At 48.7% G+C, this 14464-nt stretch overlaps 1 protein-coding gene across 1 annotated transcript in view; it reads left to right on the plus strand.

The window, feature by feature from the left end:
* Positions 1–14464, plus strand: part of prex2 (phosphatidylinositol-3,4,5-trisphosphate-dependent Rac exchange factor 2) — a 101666-nt gene that overhangs the window by 75146 nt on the left and 12056 nt on the right. The window contains exons 28-30 of the mRNA XM_079754595.1: positions 381–495; positions 13031–13097; positions 13852–14042. Of these exons, the coding sequence (XP_079610721.1) occupies positions 381–495; positions 13031–13097; positions 13852–14042 (373 nt within the window). The remainder of the gene's footprint in view (positions 1–380; positions 496–13030; positions 13098–13851; positions 14043–14464) is intronic.

A 14464-nucleotide genomic window follows, 5' to 3' on the forward strand; every position in this document is an offset into this window, starting at 1 on the left:
TTTTGTTCTTTCTTACTTATTTTCTCTCTTTCCCTATCCGACTCTCTCTCTCTCTCTCTCTCTCTCTCTCTCTCGCTGTCTCTCTCTCGCTCGCTCTTTCTCTCTCTCTCACTCTCTCTCTCTTGCTTGCTCTCACTCTCGCTCTCGCTCTCTCTCTCTCTCTCTCTCTCGTTCTCTCTCTGTCTCTCTCTCTCACACATTTTCTTCATTCTTCCTCAAGTTCCACAGCAATTGAATGATCACACCAAAAAACACAACGTAAACAACAACAATAAATATAAAAATCAATGAGCATATACGACATTGTGCTATACATCATGTCGAATGGCTGTATTAAACCATGCACGGGCGGTAACACCTTTCTCTCTGTCCTCCCCCAGCCCTGGAGAGTATGGAAGGGTACTACTACCGGGACAACGTGTCCGTGGAGGAATACCAGGCCCAGATCAACGCTGCCTCACTGGACAAAGTCAAGCAGTACTACAAGAGGCTGAGGTACGAAACACGCACGCCCGCCCGCATGCACGCACAGGTACACTCACCCACACATACACTCGCACACATTCACTCGCCACTCACCAAAGTCAGATGCATGCACACTCACACACGCACGCACACACAAACACAAAAACCTGTACTCACCGCTCACCAAAGTCACACATTCAGACACAACTCATTAAACACACACACACACACACACACACACACACACACACAAACAGCACTGAGACACACACAAACATATATATACAGACCTCCACCTGTTTCTTATCTGGCTTCATGTAGCCAACGGCACTGGAGAAAGGAATCCTGCGATACATTTAGATAGCACGTTTGCTGTCTTGGAACAACGGGACAGCCCAGCAGTTTCCTGAAGGTTGATTGGCTGAGAAAGACACTGCAGGAATATTTGATGATTGGCTGTGTGTAAACTGCGGGGGGGGGGGGGGTGAGTGTGTTGGATAAGAGCACACATTGTGTGTGCGTGTGTGTGTGTGTGAGCGGTTGTCGCCCGGCTTGATTAAGTCCTTCTGTAGAGCGGTTGTTCTCAATTACCTCACAGCTCCCATTGGCTCCTTCAATGCACAGGAGACTCTCCGTGATTGGTCAAGGCGAGGATGACTTAATACAATGGAGATGTGGAACCCGCATAATGGAAAACCTTTGTAATACTTCTGGTACAGAAAACAAACAAAGCGAAAGTTGTAACGCAATCTTCTGCAGTCCTTGTGGTGATGGAGTGTGGGTGTCATAGCTGTGCCATTTAGCACGCTGATCTTCACGCTTGGAAGATAAATGATGTTCGTGGTAAGATGCAGACTTGGATAAGATGGGGCAGACGGGTTGTCCGGTGAGGCAGACTGCTTATCAGATAAAGAAAATAAAATCGATGCTAGCTAGATCTGTAATTCGGAAATATTGTTTGGCAATTACCCTCCGATCTGCAAAGTTACTGCTTCATGGTAACAAAGCTACCATGAAAGCCAAATGTGGTCTCTCTCTCTCTCTCTCTCTCTCTCTCTCTCTCTCTCTCTCTCTCTCTCTCTCTCTCTCTCTCTCTCTCTCTCTCTCTCTCTCTCTCTCTCTCTCTCTCTCTTAATTTTTTCTCCCTATCTTATTTTTTTCTCTCTCTCTCCCTACTCCCTCTCACTCTATCTCTCAATTCACAAGAGTTTTATTGGCTTGGAAAATAAACATTGCCAAAGCAGCTTAAAAATGAAACATAGGGAAAATAACAAAGGCCTAAAAGAAGGTACAGAACCAAGTGAAATATCATCTAGCATTACAAGTAGAGTGCAATGAATGAGGTTACGGTCGGTTGAGGGAGTGAATCCAACTAGTTCAACCACACACACACACACACACACACAAACCCACATCATCATCATCATCATCATCATCAGCAGCACACAGGTTAACCCAGAGGCCATGCCCTGACTTTTCCTGCCATGCGACCGCATCCCAATCTGCTCTCCCTCCGTCTTCTCGGTGTCCAGTGTCCACATACGGGACACCTCAGCTCCGTTTAGTTGCCGGTAGCATATTGGGCTAGGTGTCTCCCTTCCGGCTGGCGTAACCGATACTATTGATGGAAGGTTTTCAGAGGACAAGCTCTGAAACTTTGGGAAGTCAGCAGAGCGAGTGGCCCAGGTATCCGCACGAGCTGCGTGTGTGAGGCCCTGCCAGACGATGATCCTTCCCTGGGTACCTGGGAGGGGCCCGTCCTGACGCACACACGCATACGGGGGGCCCAACATCTGCCGTTGATTGTAGAGATAATTAGACACAGAACACAGCCCACAGCCAAACCTCATCAGGTTATTTAGGGGAAGTCTGCCTTAGGGGGCATGGTGGGGAGAGGGGGGGGAGACATGATTTAGAATGATGGCAGCCATCTGCCTCTTCAGGTAGATATCCTGCGACATGACTTCCAGATAACAGCAATGGCTTATCCTGTGGATCAGTTTTAATTGGGTCGGAAGCCTGGTGGCAGAGAGCAGGATGCTAAAGTGGCGACAGTTACCGCATTGTGTTGTCATTTTATGTGTATTATTCAAAAGCCCATTATTGCGGGCTTTCTGTGCGTTTACAGAATAAATGCTGAGTCATTTGGACCGGTGTGTGTGTGTGTGTGTGTGCCTGTGGTTGTTTTTTTGTGTGTGTGTGTTGCTGTGGTTGTGTGTAGGTCAGGGCTTTTATAACAGCGGCCCATCCTTATCTCGGCGATGCGATCAATTGGCCACGTCTCCTGGGAGGCTGGAGCCATTTAATAAAGAATAGGAATATTGGCGTTTCTCTTGTCTTCTTATTGTATTGACTGGTTGCTCTGCGTTCTCCGCTGGGAACAGGGGGGTCTGTGTTCAGTGGGAGAAATGTCACCCGTCTAATTAAAGTGTATCCGTCCCCTGCCGGGACATACATACACACACGCACAGACACAGCAGACCAGTGTATGCGTGCATGTGTGTGTGTGCGACTGTGTGTGTGTGTTCGGATGTCATGCGTCCGGTGGGCCTTACCTCACCCGGGGTGAAAAAAGGCACACACCCTACACAAACGTTAAAACATCAATCTCAACACACTTCGCCTTGTCTGGGACAATAACCCCCACTCTTTGATTTATTTAACAAGAAAGAAAAACACAGTGACGTGGTGGCACGCGAGCGGAGAACAAAAACGTTTATCTTCTCTCTTCCTGTCTTCAGTAGGGCTGTGAGGTGAGGGGCCTAATTGAACTGACGTCCGAGGCCCCGGAGGTAACAGGGAGCAGATGTGCTCTGACAGCCCAGGACCGCTGCACTGGGACTGGGGTGTAGGGGCTCTGGGTGGAGGACGAGGTGCTGGTGGTGGTGGTGGGTTGGTGGTTGGCTGTTGGGTGGAGGAGGTGGTGGTGGTGGTGGTGGTCGGGGGAAGGGGAGCTGGGCGGAGGTGGTTGGGGAGGGGGTGGTGGTGTTGAGGGTGTGTGAGGTGGTGGTGCTGGTGGTGGTGGAGGAGGTGGGGTTGGTGGTGTTGGGGGTGTGTGAGGTGGTGGTGGTGGTGTAGCGGCGCTGGTTTGGGGGTGGGGTGTAGGGGCGGCGGGCGGAGGTGGTTGTGGTTGGGGGTGGAGGTTTGCTGGGTGGAGGAGGTGGTAGGGAGGGCTGGAGAGCCGTGCTGCAGAGGGCGTCTGTGTGTGGATTCAGGTGAGCACACTGCAGCTACGGAGTGGCTCTGTGGCCTTGTCCTGTCTCTTTAAACTCAAATCAGTATCATTATGAAAGGTGCTCCGTGACATGGTCATTCTGTACATAAACAAGGCTCATTTAAGTACTATAAAAACACATTAGCGATGATGATAATAAAACGAAAGCAGAATTTTGCCAAGGGCCAAGGACGCCAATGGACACAGAAAGTGTCACAAAAACATGTTTTTTTAGTGATTTGATAACACATCACATTTGCTTTGTCTCCTTGATATTTCCGCTCTTTGTTATTGTCCACAGCAGGTTTATGGAATCGATTTACCGGCGACACTGACTTATCTAATAATAAGGCACAATGTTTTATTTAATACACAGGCAGGGGGACCAACCCTGTGGTGATCATAATAAATCAGAAAGATCAATGCAGTTGACATGCTGATCCTCGTAACTCCATAGCGACAGAACTTCTCATTGATATCAGTTTCTACGAGGCAGATGATAGGCAAGGCACCCCACATAATATCCTAACGCAAAACTCAGGTCCACCAGCAGTGTGAGCCACCTTTGCATTGTAAAATACTGCAACATAAAGCATCGGTAAACCTGTTGCTCCACGAAGACGTTCCTACACCAGAGCGATGTGGATACTCACAGCTGGTCGTTCAGCAGGGGAGGGCGTTTGCCGGATTACCACCAGCGCAATCCTCGGGCCGAGTGCCAGGCGTGTTTCTCTCTGCCTCGACTGCAGAGCGGAACCACGGTTTCGCTGCCCACAACCCCCCTCGGGCGCCCACGACGAAGCCCAGCCAACCTCTGCACCTCGTTACCCTTGGAGCGGGGCCAGAGTGGGGCCAGAGCGGGGCCAGAGCGGGGCCAGAGTGGGGCCTGAGAAGGGCCAGAGTGGGGCCAGAGCGGGGCCAGAGCGGGACCAGAGTGGGGCCAGAGAAGGGCCAGAGTGGGGCCAGAGCAGGGCCAGAGCGGGACCAGAGTGGGGCCAGAGAAGGGCCAGAGTGGGGCCAGAGCGGGGCCAGAGCGGGGCCAGAGCGGGGCCAGAGCGGGACCAGAGTGGGGCCAGAAAAGGGCCAGAGTGGGGCCAGAGCAGGGCCAGAGCGGGACCAGAGTGGGGCCAGAGTGGGGCCAGAGAGGGGCCAGAGTGGGGCCAGAGTGGGGCCAGAGTGGGGCCAGAGCGGGGCCAGAGCGGGGCCAGAGCGGGGCCAGAGTGGGGCCAGAGTGGGGCCAGAGCGGGACCAGAGTGGGGCCAGAGCGGGGCCAGAGCGGGACCAGAGTGGGGCCAGAGAAGGGCCAGAGCGGGGCCAATGCCAGGCCCTGGCAGCGCTCGGTCTAAACCACGTCATGGACTGAAGCCAACGGGCTGCCAGCAAAACAGCATCAGCGCACTCAATACCGCGCATGTGTCAACGTGTGTGTGTGTGTGTGCTTGTGTGTGTGCGTGGGTGAACGCCTCACAATTAAATGCTGGGCACTATAAGTGTTTCTACGACGATAGGCAGAAACATGTGAGCCTCGTTTGGTGAACCCAATAGACGTGGAAACATGGTCGGGACGGCAGAGAGGGAGCGGTGAGTGTTAACACTCGTAACAGACAGCCTCTCTTTTTAATGGCTTAGTCCTTTTTCTTTTTGACTCTTTTTCCCAAAAGACTTGGGAACGTGTGCAGTTAGGGCACACCTGTTCCTGGTTCCCAGTTGACGTGTGTGTGTGTGTGTGTGTGTGTGTGTGTGTGTGTGTGTGTGTGATTGTAGGAGGGCGTGTTGATGGCTTACATGTGATTTTACAACCAGGCATTCCTCTGTTCATGGAGCTATTTTGGTTCGGAGGTAGTGAGTAATTGCCCCTAATGTGTCCATCACAGAGCTACCGGGACATGCCACAATGCTAGGAAGAAATCATTAAATGTGTTCGTATCCCTCTTCTTCGGGTATATTAAGAAATTATAGTCATCGTAGTCATCGCAGTGTTAGTTAAAAACAGTGTTAAAAACTTGCCCTCCATTTTCTGCCAACATTGCATCAGGATTTGTACGTTTTTTCCTGGTCCGTTTCGTTAACCTTTGGTTTTTGCTTATTGTCTGTTGTTTAGTACTACTGTTATTTTGTGGCATGTTTTGTGGCAACGTGACTTGCGATAGTACTGTATGTACGCCTTCCACTTGCTAGAGTGCTAGGGTAGGTGCTACTACACGGCGACTGCAGGCATTAGCCAACAAGCTCACAACAGCTGTAGTATTTTGAACCAACGTGGGAGGGATTGTTTTTTTTCCCAGTTGTGAGCAGACACTTTTTCTGCCGTGATTACCGAGGTGAAGGTAATAGTGGGGAAAAGGTGGGGAAAGTGTCAGACAGTGGGGGGGAGGGGTAGCATCAGTGTTGAAACAAATATCAAGGGAGTTATGTACGGAAGCGATTAGTGAAGAAGCATACAATGAAGGTTGTGGATTGGGACTGGGAGAGGTGCAGAGAGAGAGGGAGAGTGGTACAACGCTATAGGAGATAGTCTTCTGTTTTGTGTTCCGCCTGATTGGAATCTCGCATGATTTAATCTGTTTTTATGGAGTCGGTTTCACAGGGTTCGGTGTTTTGTCGTATAATTGTGTTCTATAGTGTTAATGAGATGCCATTCGTTCCATTACTTTTTTAAATGCTTTCTTGGATGCTGTGCTCTTTAAAATGTACTAATTTCTATTCCAACGCTAAAGGCAGAAAGGTAAAAAAGTCTTTAAATGTGTCTGTTTTTTATTATCTTAAATTATTTATTATTACCCCTTATTATTATCTGTTGTATATAGAGTGTGAGAGCAGTTGACGTTTGCATTATGGAAAGTAGAGTAAAGACATTCCTCATTAATCAGAGGGCTGATGGCAGGAGTACAGCACTTCCCTCTTCTCAGTGGGTCAGCAACATTTAAAATGATCAGAAGTTGGTCCTGAGCCATGGAAGCGTTCCAATAAACAGATCAGTAGTAGCCTTAATAAATAATATAATACTAATAATAACAGTACAGTTTATTTGGTGACGCCTCCCGCAGGACACTCAAATCCACCTGACAAGGCAGTTTTAAATCTGCCCTGTGTGACCGGTTCACATTCTGTTTCTGCCTGCTCTCTTTTCTGGCCTTCATCCCAATGAAAGCCTTTTGAAGAAATGTAAAGATGCTAGGGGACCAATCAGCACTCGGGAAAGGTAGTTTGGTTCACGAGGAACCAGGGGCAATATGGAGCATAAGAGTACGAAGGAATAGCAACATATGGAGCAACCAGAAGTGTTATTTTCAGAAATTGACTAATACAATGTTAAATAATGAAGGGAAATCTGCACAAGAGGGCCTTTCTCGGATAAGAACATGTGTGCTTTACTACTCTGATTGGCTGGAGTTTTGTGTTCAACGCAAGGCTGCCAAAATCAATCGTTTCCCAGCCGAGGCCAAGACTGACGTTTACTGCGAAAAACTAAAACGGATATAGAATGCCTTCGTGAAACAAATAAATACATACATATAGATACGTAAAAAATATACATTGAGGGCTTTTTCATTTGACTCTCGTGTCATGAATTATTTTGTACACACGCATGCAGCATGATTAGGCTCCTAGAGAAGGCGGTGCAATGCCACTGAGCAGCGGTGTGTTTGTTTGTTGTAAATAGCATTTTCAGGCGGACTGCATTGAAATTCGGCCCGCGAGGTCCGGGCACAGCTGGGCGCTCTCCCTTTGAGGCTGGCAAGAGCAATCAACGTGAAGAAAGAGTGAAGGTGACATGGGCAAAAAGAGAAGAAAAAAGAAAAGTTGAGGGGTGTGTGTTTGTGTGTGTGTGTGTGTGTGTGTGTGTGTTTGCTCTGCCCCGCGGTTGTGTTGTGCATTATAGAAGGATGTAGTGTGGAAATTGTTTGACGTCGGGGCCAAACTCCCTACCTCTACATTGTAGTAGAACGGTATCGTGTGGGGTCATGGAGTTCGACTCCCATGCCCAAGGGTTCTGGGTTTGATCCCCACGCCTAACACCTCTACCTGCTCCTTACTGACATGATGTTTAATGAAAGCATCAGGGACAAAATATGAAATGGTGGAGTCATTGTATATCCTCTAATGAGGGATGAAGTGAAAATGTCTTTCAAAAGGAAACGCAGAATTGGGTCCACCCGATTCATTGTACACAATTCAGCATTTTCTTTGAAACGGAAAAAGCTATTTGGCTGTACTCACATCGCATTGATGCATCAACAGAAATAACACTGCCCCCTCATAATAGACTCCTCTTCTATTCAAATTGATTCTGCTTCACTTTCACACTCTCTCGGAAATTGCGGTAAGAAACCGTGCTCGCCCTGGTAATTTATTCTGGACGGCGTGCACTGTGAAATCGGCATTGCTTTCACCATGCGCTTGTGTTTTACCGCGGGCTCAGGAAGGCTGTCTTATCAATGCAAGGAGTTACCTCCTCCACATCTTCCATTCCGCTCTCGCCTGGCTGACGTAGACATTGATCTGTAGCCCCCCCTCCGACCTGACCCGGCAATCTCTGTGTTTTAATTTCTGTTGAGGCCTTTATCTGTGGCGTGATTAATGTCCAATGAGCGAGCTGGAAGGACCACAGCTCACACTGAGGCCGCAGCTTATTGAAGCACGTGTCGGGCACATGCTTACTTATGCACAGACGCAGCCCCACAGGTGCACAACAAAACTACAAACGTGCAATCACGTAGACACGCATGCACACACACACACACAAACACACACATTTAAATACAGACCTGAAGGGCCTGCTAATATATTCATAGCTACATATGCTGTTGATTTCTCATGAGAGAGAGAGAGAGAGAGAGAGAGGTTGGTGAAACCACATCGGTCATAATTTACCACCACCACAAACACTACCATCACGCTGTATTGAACTCCAAACACGACCCGTATAATGTATACAGTCATGGTTTTCCATTTATGTGTACAATTTATGTCATCAGTACCCCTTTCATTCTTTCGTTTTACCAGGTACGTCTTGTTTTAAACTCTGTGGCTGCTTTGGAGTATCTGTCAGCTGTGGATCAAAAGTCGAGCCAAAATATAGCAAGTCTTTTCAAAGTTAGATCTCTAGGATGGATGAATAGATACCTTCGCTTAAGTTTTAATTTCTTTCGTGAAAGACACAAGACTTCCCCCACTGCCATTTCCCCCAGATGGATACGACGGCTATTTTCATCGTCATGCAATTATAGACGTTAGCATCCCCTGGAGTGGAGCAGTGGTGACAAAGTGACCCTGTGCCATTCTTACTCCAACGTCTGAAGCTTTTGAAGTGCTGAAGTCCTCCCTGCTGTTGAGACAGCGCTGAGTGCAATTATGCGTTTTTACACCTTGTACCGTTGACCTTCAGTCCGCATGGTGTTGAGAGGTGGAGCGTTGGGCTCTTCTTCTTTGGTGTCGAGCTGAAGTCACACCATCGTCGTCCACCGCGCTGGTCGTGGAGGCATGTCGCTCTACTGTCTACATCCGACTTGGGGCATTGTGGGAAATTGGGGTGTCATAGGTCATGCCCAAACCCTTTTCCTGGCCTGTCCTACCCCAATACAGGCGGTTCACCCACGATAAAGTTTGAATGCGTCGGAACAGTCATTGTAATTGGGTGTTTAATAATGAACTTCATTCCAATGGTTTTTCTAAAGCTGACGACACACGGCTGTAACGCCGCTTTCCCTCCGCACGTGTTAGTGATCCAACTGTCAACGTCAGGGTATGAATTCCTGTTCCCATGAAAACATCTGCTTTTTATTTCCCTTTTTTTATTTAAATCCACCCACACTCAAGCTATGTCTAATGCAGCTGTGCTGGGGGGTATGGGGGGGGGGGGCAGCGTCCTATTGTTAAGAAGGAAGAGACAAGGCGTATTGAGTAACCTAGCAGGCTCAATAAAAGCAAGCCGGCTGAAGCTGAGCAGGCACTCCCTGGCCCCCGGCCAACTCCTCCATTAGCGCCCTGGGTAAGAATTGATGGGCTAGAGGTCATGGGAGGGAGAGACCCCCTATTCATTATTACAGGACAGAGATCTGAGAACATGATTGCAGTACCAGTAGCTCTTTCTGCCGTTTTTCCAGCACCACATGGTCATTGAAATGTCTCTGGATATGTGGAAATCCACATACCTGTCTCGGTGGTGGCTGCTGGCGTTTTATTGTGATTCGTTGATTTAGTTTCACAAGATGGCGGGTTGGGACTTCACTAAGGTCCGGCTGATTTTAACAGGAGTACCGAGGCTGTGGCTTTATGACAACTCTGGTTCTTAAATAGTTGCCTGCGGGTTGGGAGAGTGGTCGTTTACGAGCGAGCAGGCTGTGTCATGGGAACTTACTAGGCTAACACTATGCTATCTTAAGCTTCTCTCGAACCTCGCTCAGATGGGACCCCTGAAGCTTAACGATGATGTGAACCCGCATTCGAGTGGGTATCGCCTTTCCAAATGACACGGGTAATTAGTGTGGGGGAATATGACGTTATTTCATGAGGACTGCATTGGATAGCACTAACATACTCGCTCCTATGAGCGATGTCCAACATGTAAAACCACAGCAAGATAGGTTTCTGTAAAACCACAGCAAGACATGCATCTGCATAGTGTGTAGGCTTAGCTTGCTATTCTTCAGCCATCATTTATTTTCAATATTTTTTTCTTGAGTTCCCAAACATTTGACAAAACATAACACGGCCAGAATACATAATGGAGGCCTTACCTAAACGGTCCATGAGGTGAAATCAGACTCATTCTTTTATGGCTCTGGACCTCCAGGGGTCTTTAAGTTCTCGTCAAGGCCGTCGGGAGAGTGATGTTAATTATTCACTTCTTTCAATTGAATGCATTATATTTGTTTGTTTACTGATTTTCAAATATAAGTACAGAAAAAAAAAAGCCCAGTGTGGCACTAGTCGTTATCCGGCCATTGCTGCTGAAGGTGACTCCCTCTCTCAGACAGTCTTGCGCCAACCTTTCAGACACACCAGATAAGGGGAGCGCGGTCAAGGTTGGCTCTGGGCGCAGTACAGAGAGCCGGCTAGATGACAGATAAACAGCATCTGCCCGGGCCCAGATGACAGATAGCATGTCGGTGGCTGAGATCAATCTGCAATCTTATTCCAGACAAGCTTTCGAGATATCATAGTTGTGTTTCTTTTTGTACCGCCCCGAAATGAAGAAATGTTTTCATGACATGAACAAATTCCTATTGTGAAAGGTTTTTTAATCACCATGGGTGATTCGAGTTTTATAGCCTACAAGTTTTTGTTTAATATCCATTTGAAAAGGGGAATTCCTCATACCCCCCTAAGATTTCCTCTTCCCTGATTGGCAGCTTTTCCTGTATCTGTTTATGGGCGTAGGATGCAGGAGGCGGGTTCACAATGGGCTGTGTCAACCAATTTGAATCTAGGTCTCTGAAGCCCGTTGAGACATTAGCAATAATGGGCCTCATGGACAAACTTGACAGCGTTTTGGTCTTCAACAAAACACTGTCGAGTGTTATGCCATAACAATGGCATGTGTTAACCGTTCAAAACTTAATGAGGAAATCAAACATTTAGTGACAATGCCAAGAACTCCCACCCCTTCCCCCTCCCCCCCCGACCCGTCTGTTCGGTACTTGTATGTATTATTCAACAAACTGTAAAATGGACCTCAAGCACAGTCGGAGGGGCTTGCCAGACGTTTATAGAGTGAATTCAAGTGGTTAGCATGGTTCCCGCTGAGGCACTGCGCAATTTTCCCCTTCCTATCCCAGAGCATCTCGTGAGCGATAAGGCCATCTTGAACCAATTACACGGGCCGTTAGCGTTCCCTGAACCCCTAGTCAACTCCGCTCCATCACCCGATGGTGTGCGGCATAAGGTGAGAGGGCAATCCACCGTGAGGGCACCCAACCGCAGATTGGGAGACACTCGACGAGACGCCAGAAGCGATGACTCCACGGCGGCCCAGCTGTTTGCCGCTCGGTGTCGGCCGCTCCGAGGTGCGTCGTCGTCGGGTGTCGATTACTTTTAATTTGTCTCCGTTGAATATGATGTACCCTCGGCGGTTAGCTGTTTGGCTCGGCGCTCATCTGTCCTGATCCACCAGGAGCCATTAATGTCAATGAAGGACCCGGTGTAATGTATGGCATGGTGTCAAGCGGTGGTAGGGTGTGAATGCACATGGGTGCCCCCCGTGGATGTGATCCGTCTGGTGAGGCGGCAGCACGTTGCAGGCAGCGTTCAGGCCCCGTCCTTGATGTCTCACACGCACTCAGCATCCCCCCCTGCCCTGATGGGCTGATTTATTTTGCGCGGCTATGAACTCCGGTGTCATGAATCAGGTTCAGTGTCGCTTTGGATTAATCCTCGTTTTTAAAATCATGCCGTAATACCGGTTCGTATATCCGTCATGACGACCGGGTTTCTAATCACTCGCAGCATACCTAAATGCAGATGAACGACTCCCACTCAGGAAACGGTTGGAGGAACGATTCTCTCGTCTTCTCCACCGTTTCCCTCCTCACTTCTCCTCAATAAGTAAATCCTGCTGAAGCCGTGACACGTACCATTTCAGAGAGCCACTTTAGTGTGGAAGACCGAATGATTCCATCCTCTAGTATGCGATCCATTGATTGTGTGGGTTTTATTGCATGGCAGTTTAATGTAGTGGATGCGCCGCTATTTTTAGCCCCAGTGCCGCCATACAGAGATTTGATTGAGTCATAGTCTGCTGAGCTTGCACTTATAACATTCAACCTGATCTGGGCCCGTTGCCGCATATACAGCCATCCATCTCCATAAAGATACCAGCGTGACAGCGCCTCCGATGGCAGGATGCCTAAATTACACCCATCCGACACACACACACACACACACACACACACACACACACACACACACACACACACACACACACACACACACACACACACACACACACACACACACACACACACACACACACGGACACACAAGGACACAAACACACACACACACACACACACACGACTTCATGAATGAATGAGCCAATGGCATTTGGAGAGCTGCCCGGGATAAGAAATGCTTAGTCTGTGATTCTCCTGAACCGGGGGGCCCGGCTTAGCTTTATGATTGATGGAGGGATGGTGGGCTCCATAATAAGCGGGTGGCCTACTTTTTTCCCGGAAACACAACCACCTTGGTCCCGAAAAGCCAGTGGAGCGTAGAGGACAGCGCCGCGGCGAAGCTATATCAATAGAGCCCCTGAATGTATACCCACACTATTAACGTCTACTTACTAGCATATCAATGTTATTCCATTAGTAATTTTTCTGTGTTGGTGTGTTGTTGTCCCCCCCTCAGGGCCTTCTACTTGGACCAGTCCAACATGCCACCCAGCTCTGCACCTAAGGCTGCTCTCATAGACAAGGTGAGTGACTGTGGTCCTCTGATACTACTACTAAACACAGGAGCCATTTTGAATAACCATTTGTGTCAGTTTATCATCTGCAGAGTCAGTCAGGTAGGCAGGCCCCCCCCCCCCCCCTCCTTCGGGGTCTGACTCCACTAGAGCTAAATAACTTGGCTAGATGACTTAATAGAAGTTGAATGGAAATAGTCCCCTTTGAGCTGGCAACCCTACCTGTGTTGGCTCCTAGCAACACATTTCTCATACAGCGTTATTTTGGATAAAGGGTCCGCTAAATGATGAAATTAAAAGAATGTCCACTGCTTTAAATCGATTATTTCGTCATTTCGACTTTCTTTGAGAAAAGGTGTCATTAAGGAGAACATAGGAGTCAAGCAGCTCACTAAAGGACCCCTTGAAGTAGACCGGGGACCGCTAGACTACCGTCGTACCAGGGCTGCTCTCTGAACCCTCTCCTCCTCTTGAGATTGGTCTCAACTGAGAAGTTCAGAAGGGCCGATTGAAATCGCGTTGGATGAGGATCGCACGTGTTTTTAACGTGTATTGTATTATTTATTCATTTACTCGTATGTATTGCAGTGTGGCAATAGTTGTTTGACCGTTCATATCTGTTGTGCATTTGGATTTCAGTTATTTTTTTTAATATGGTGTAATCAGGGCGTCGCTGAAAAAGAGAGTCTGGTCTCAATGGCCTTTCCCTGAATCAATAAAGCTTCAATAATAACAATCAAATATAAAATCCCCCCCGCCCCAGCTGATGCGGCCCCTGAACGCGCTGGACGAGCTCTACCGCCTCATCCAGAGCTTCACCAGCTGCCGGCGCACGGCGGCCTGCCAGAGCACGGCGTGCGGTGCCTCGGGCGTGGGCCTGCTCAGCGTGGCGTCGGAGCTCTGCTCCCGCCTCGGCGCCACGCACATCGTCATGTGCAACAGCGGCGTCCACCGGTCAGTCTGGGTATGGGGGTGGGGGGGGGGGGGGTGGTTGTTTGGTTGTGTGTGTGTGTGTGTGTGTGTGTGTGTGTTTGGGAGTGGGTGGGTGTGTGGGTGTGTGGTTGGGTATGTGTGTTTGTGCGTGAGTTGATGTGGGTGTGGGTGAGTAGGTTTATGTGCATTGCCGGTTTTTTTACTTTGAACTTTTTTCTCTTCTTTCTTTCTTTCTGCCTTTCTGTCTGTCCCTCTTCCGAGCGCCAACCTACCAGACTAAAATCGAGCATGAATACATGGATGAACGGTCATTTTCTGTAAGCTGTGCTCTCTTGGTGTGTGAATCGCCCGCTGCATACGACTGCTGGCGTGTGGTTTTTAATAACAGGCCGGACAAGGACAGCTTAGGCTTGACTTGATCGCTACACCAGGGGTCCTGTTCT

Source organism: Pollachius pollachius (assembly GCF_949987615.1).
Source record: "Pollachius pollachius genome assembly, chromosome: 17".
Taxonomy (NCBI): domain Eukaryota; kingdom Metazoa; phylum Chordata; class Actinopteri; order Gadiformes; family Gadidae; genus Pollachius; species Pollachius pollachius.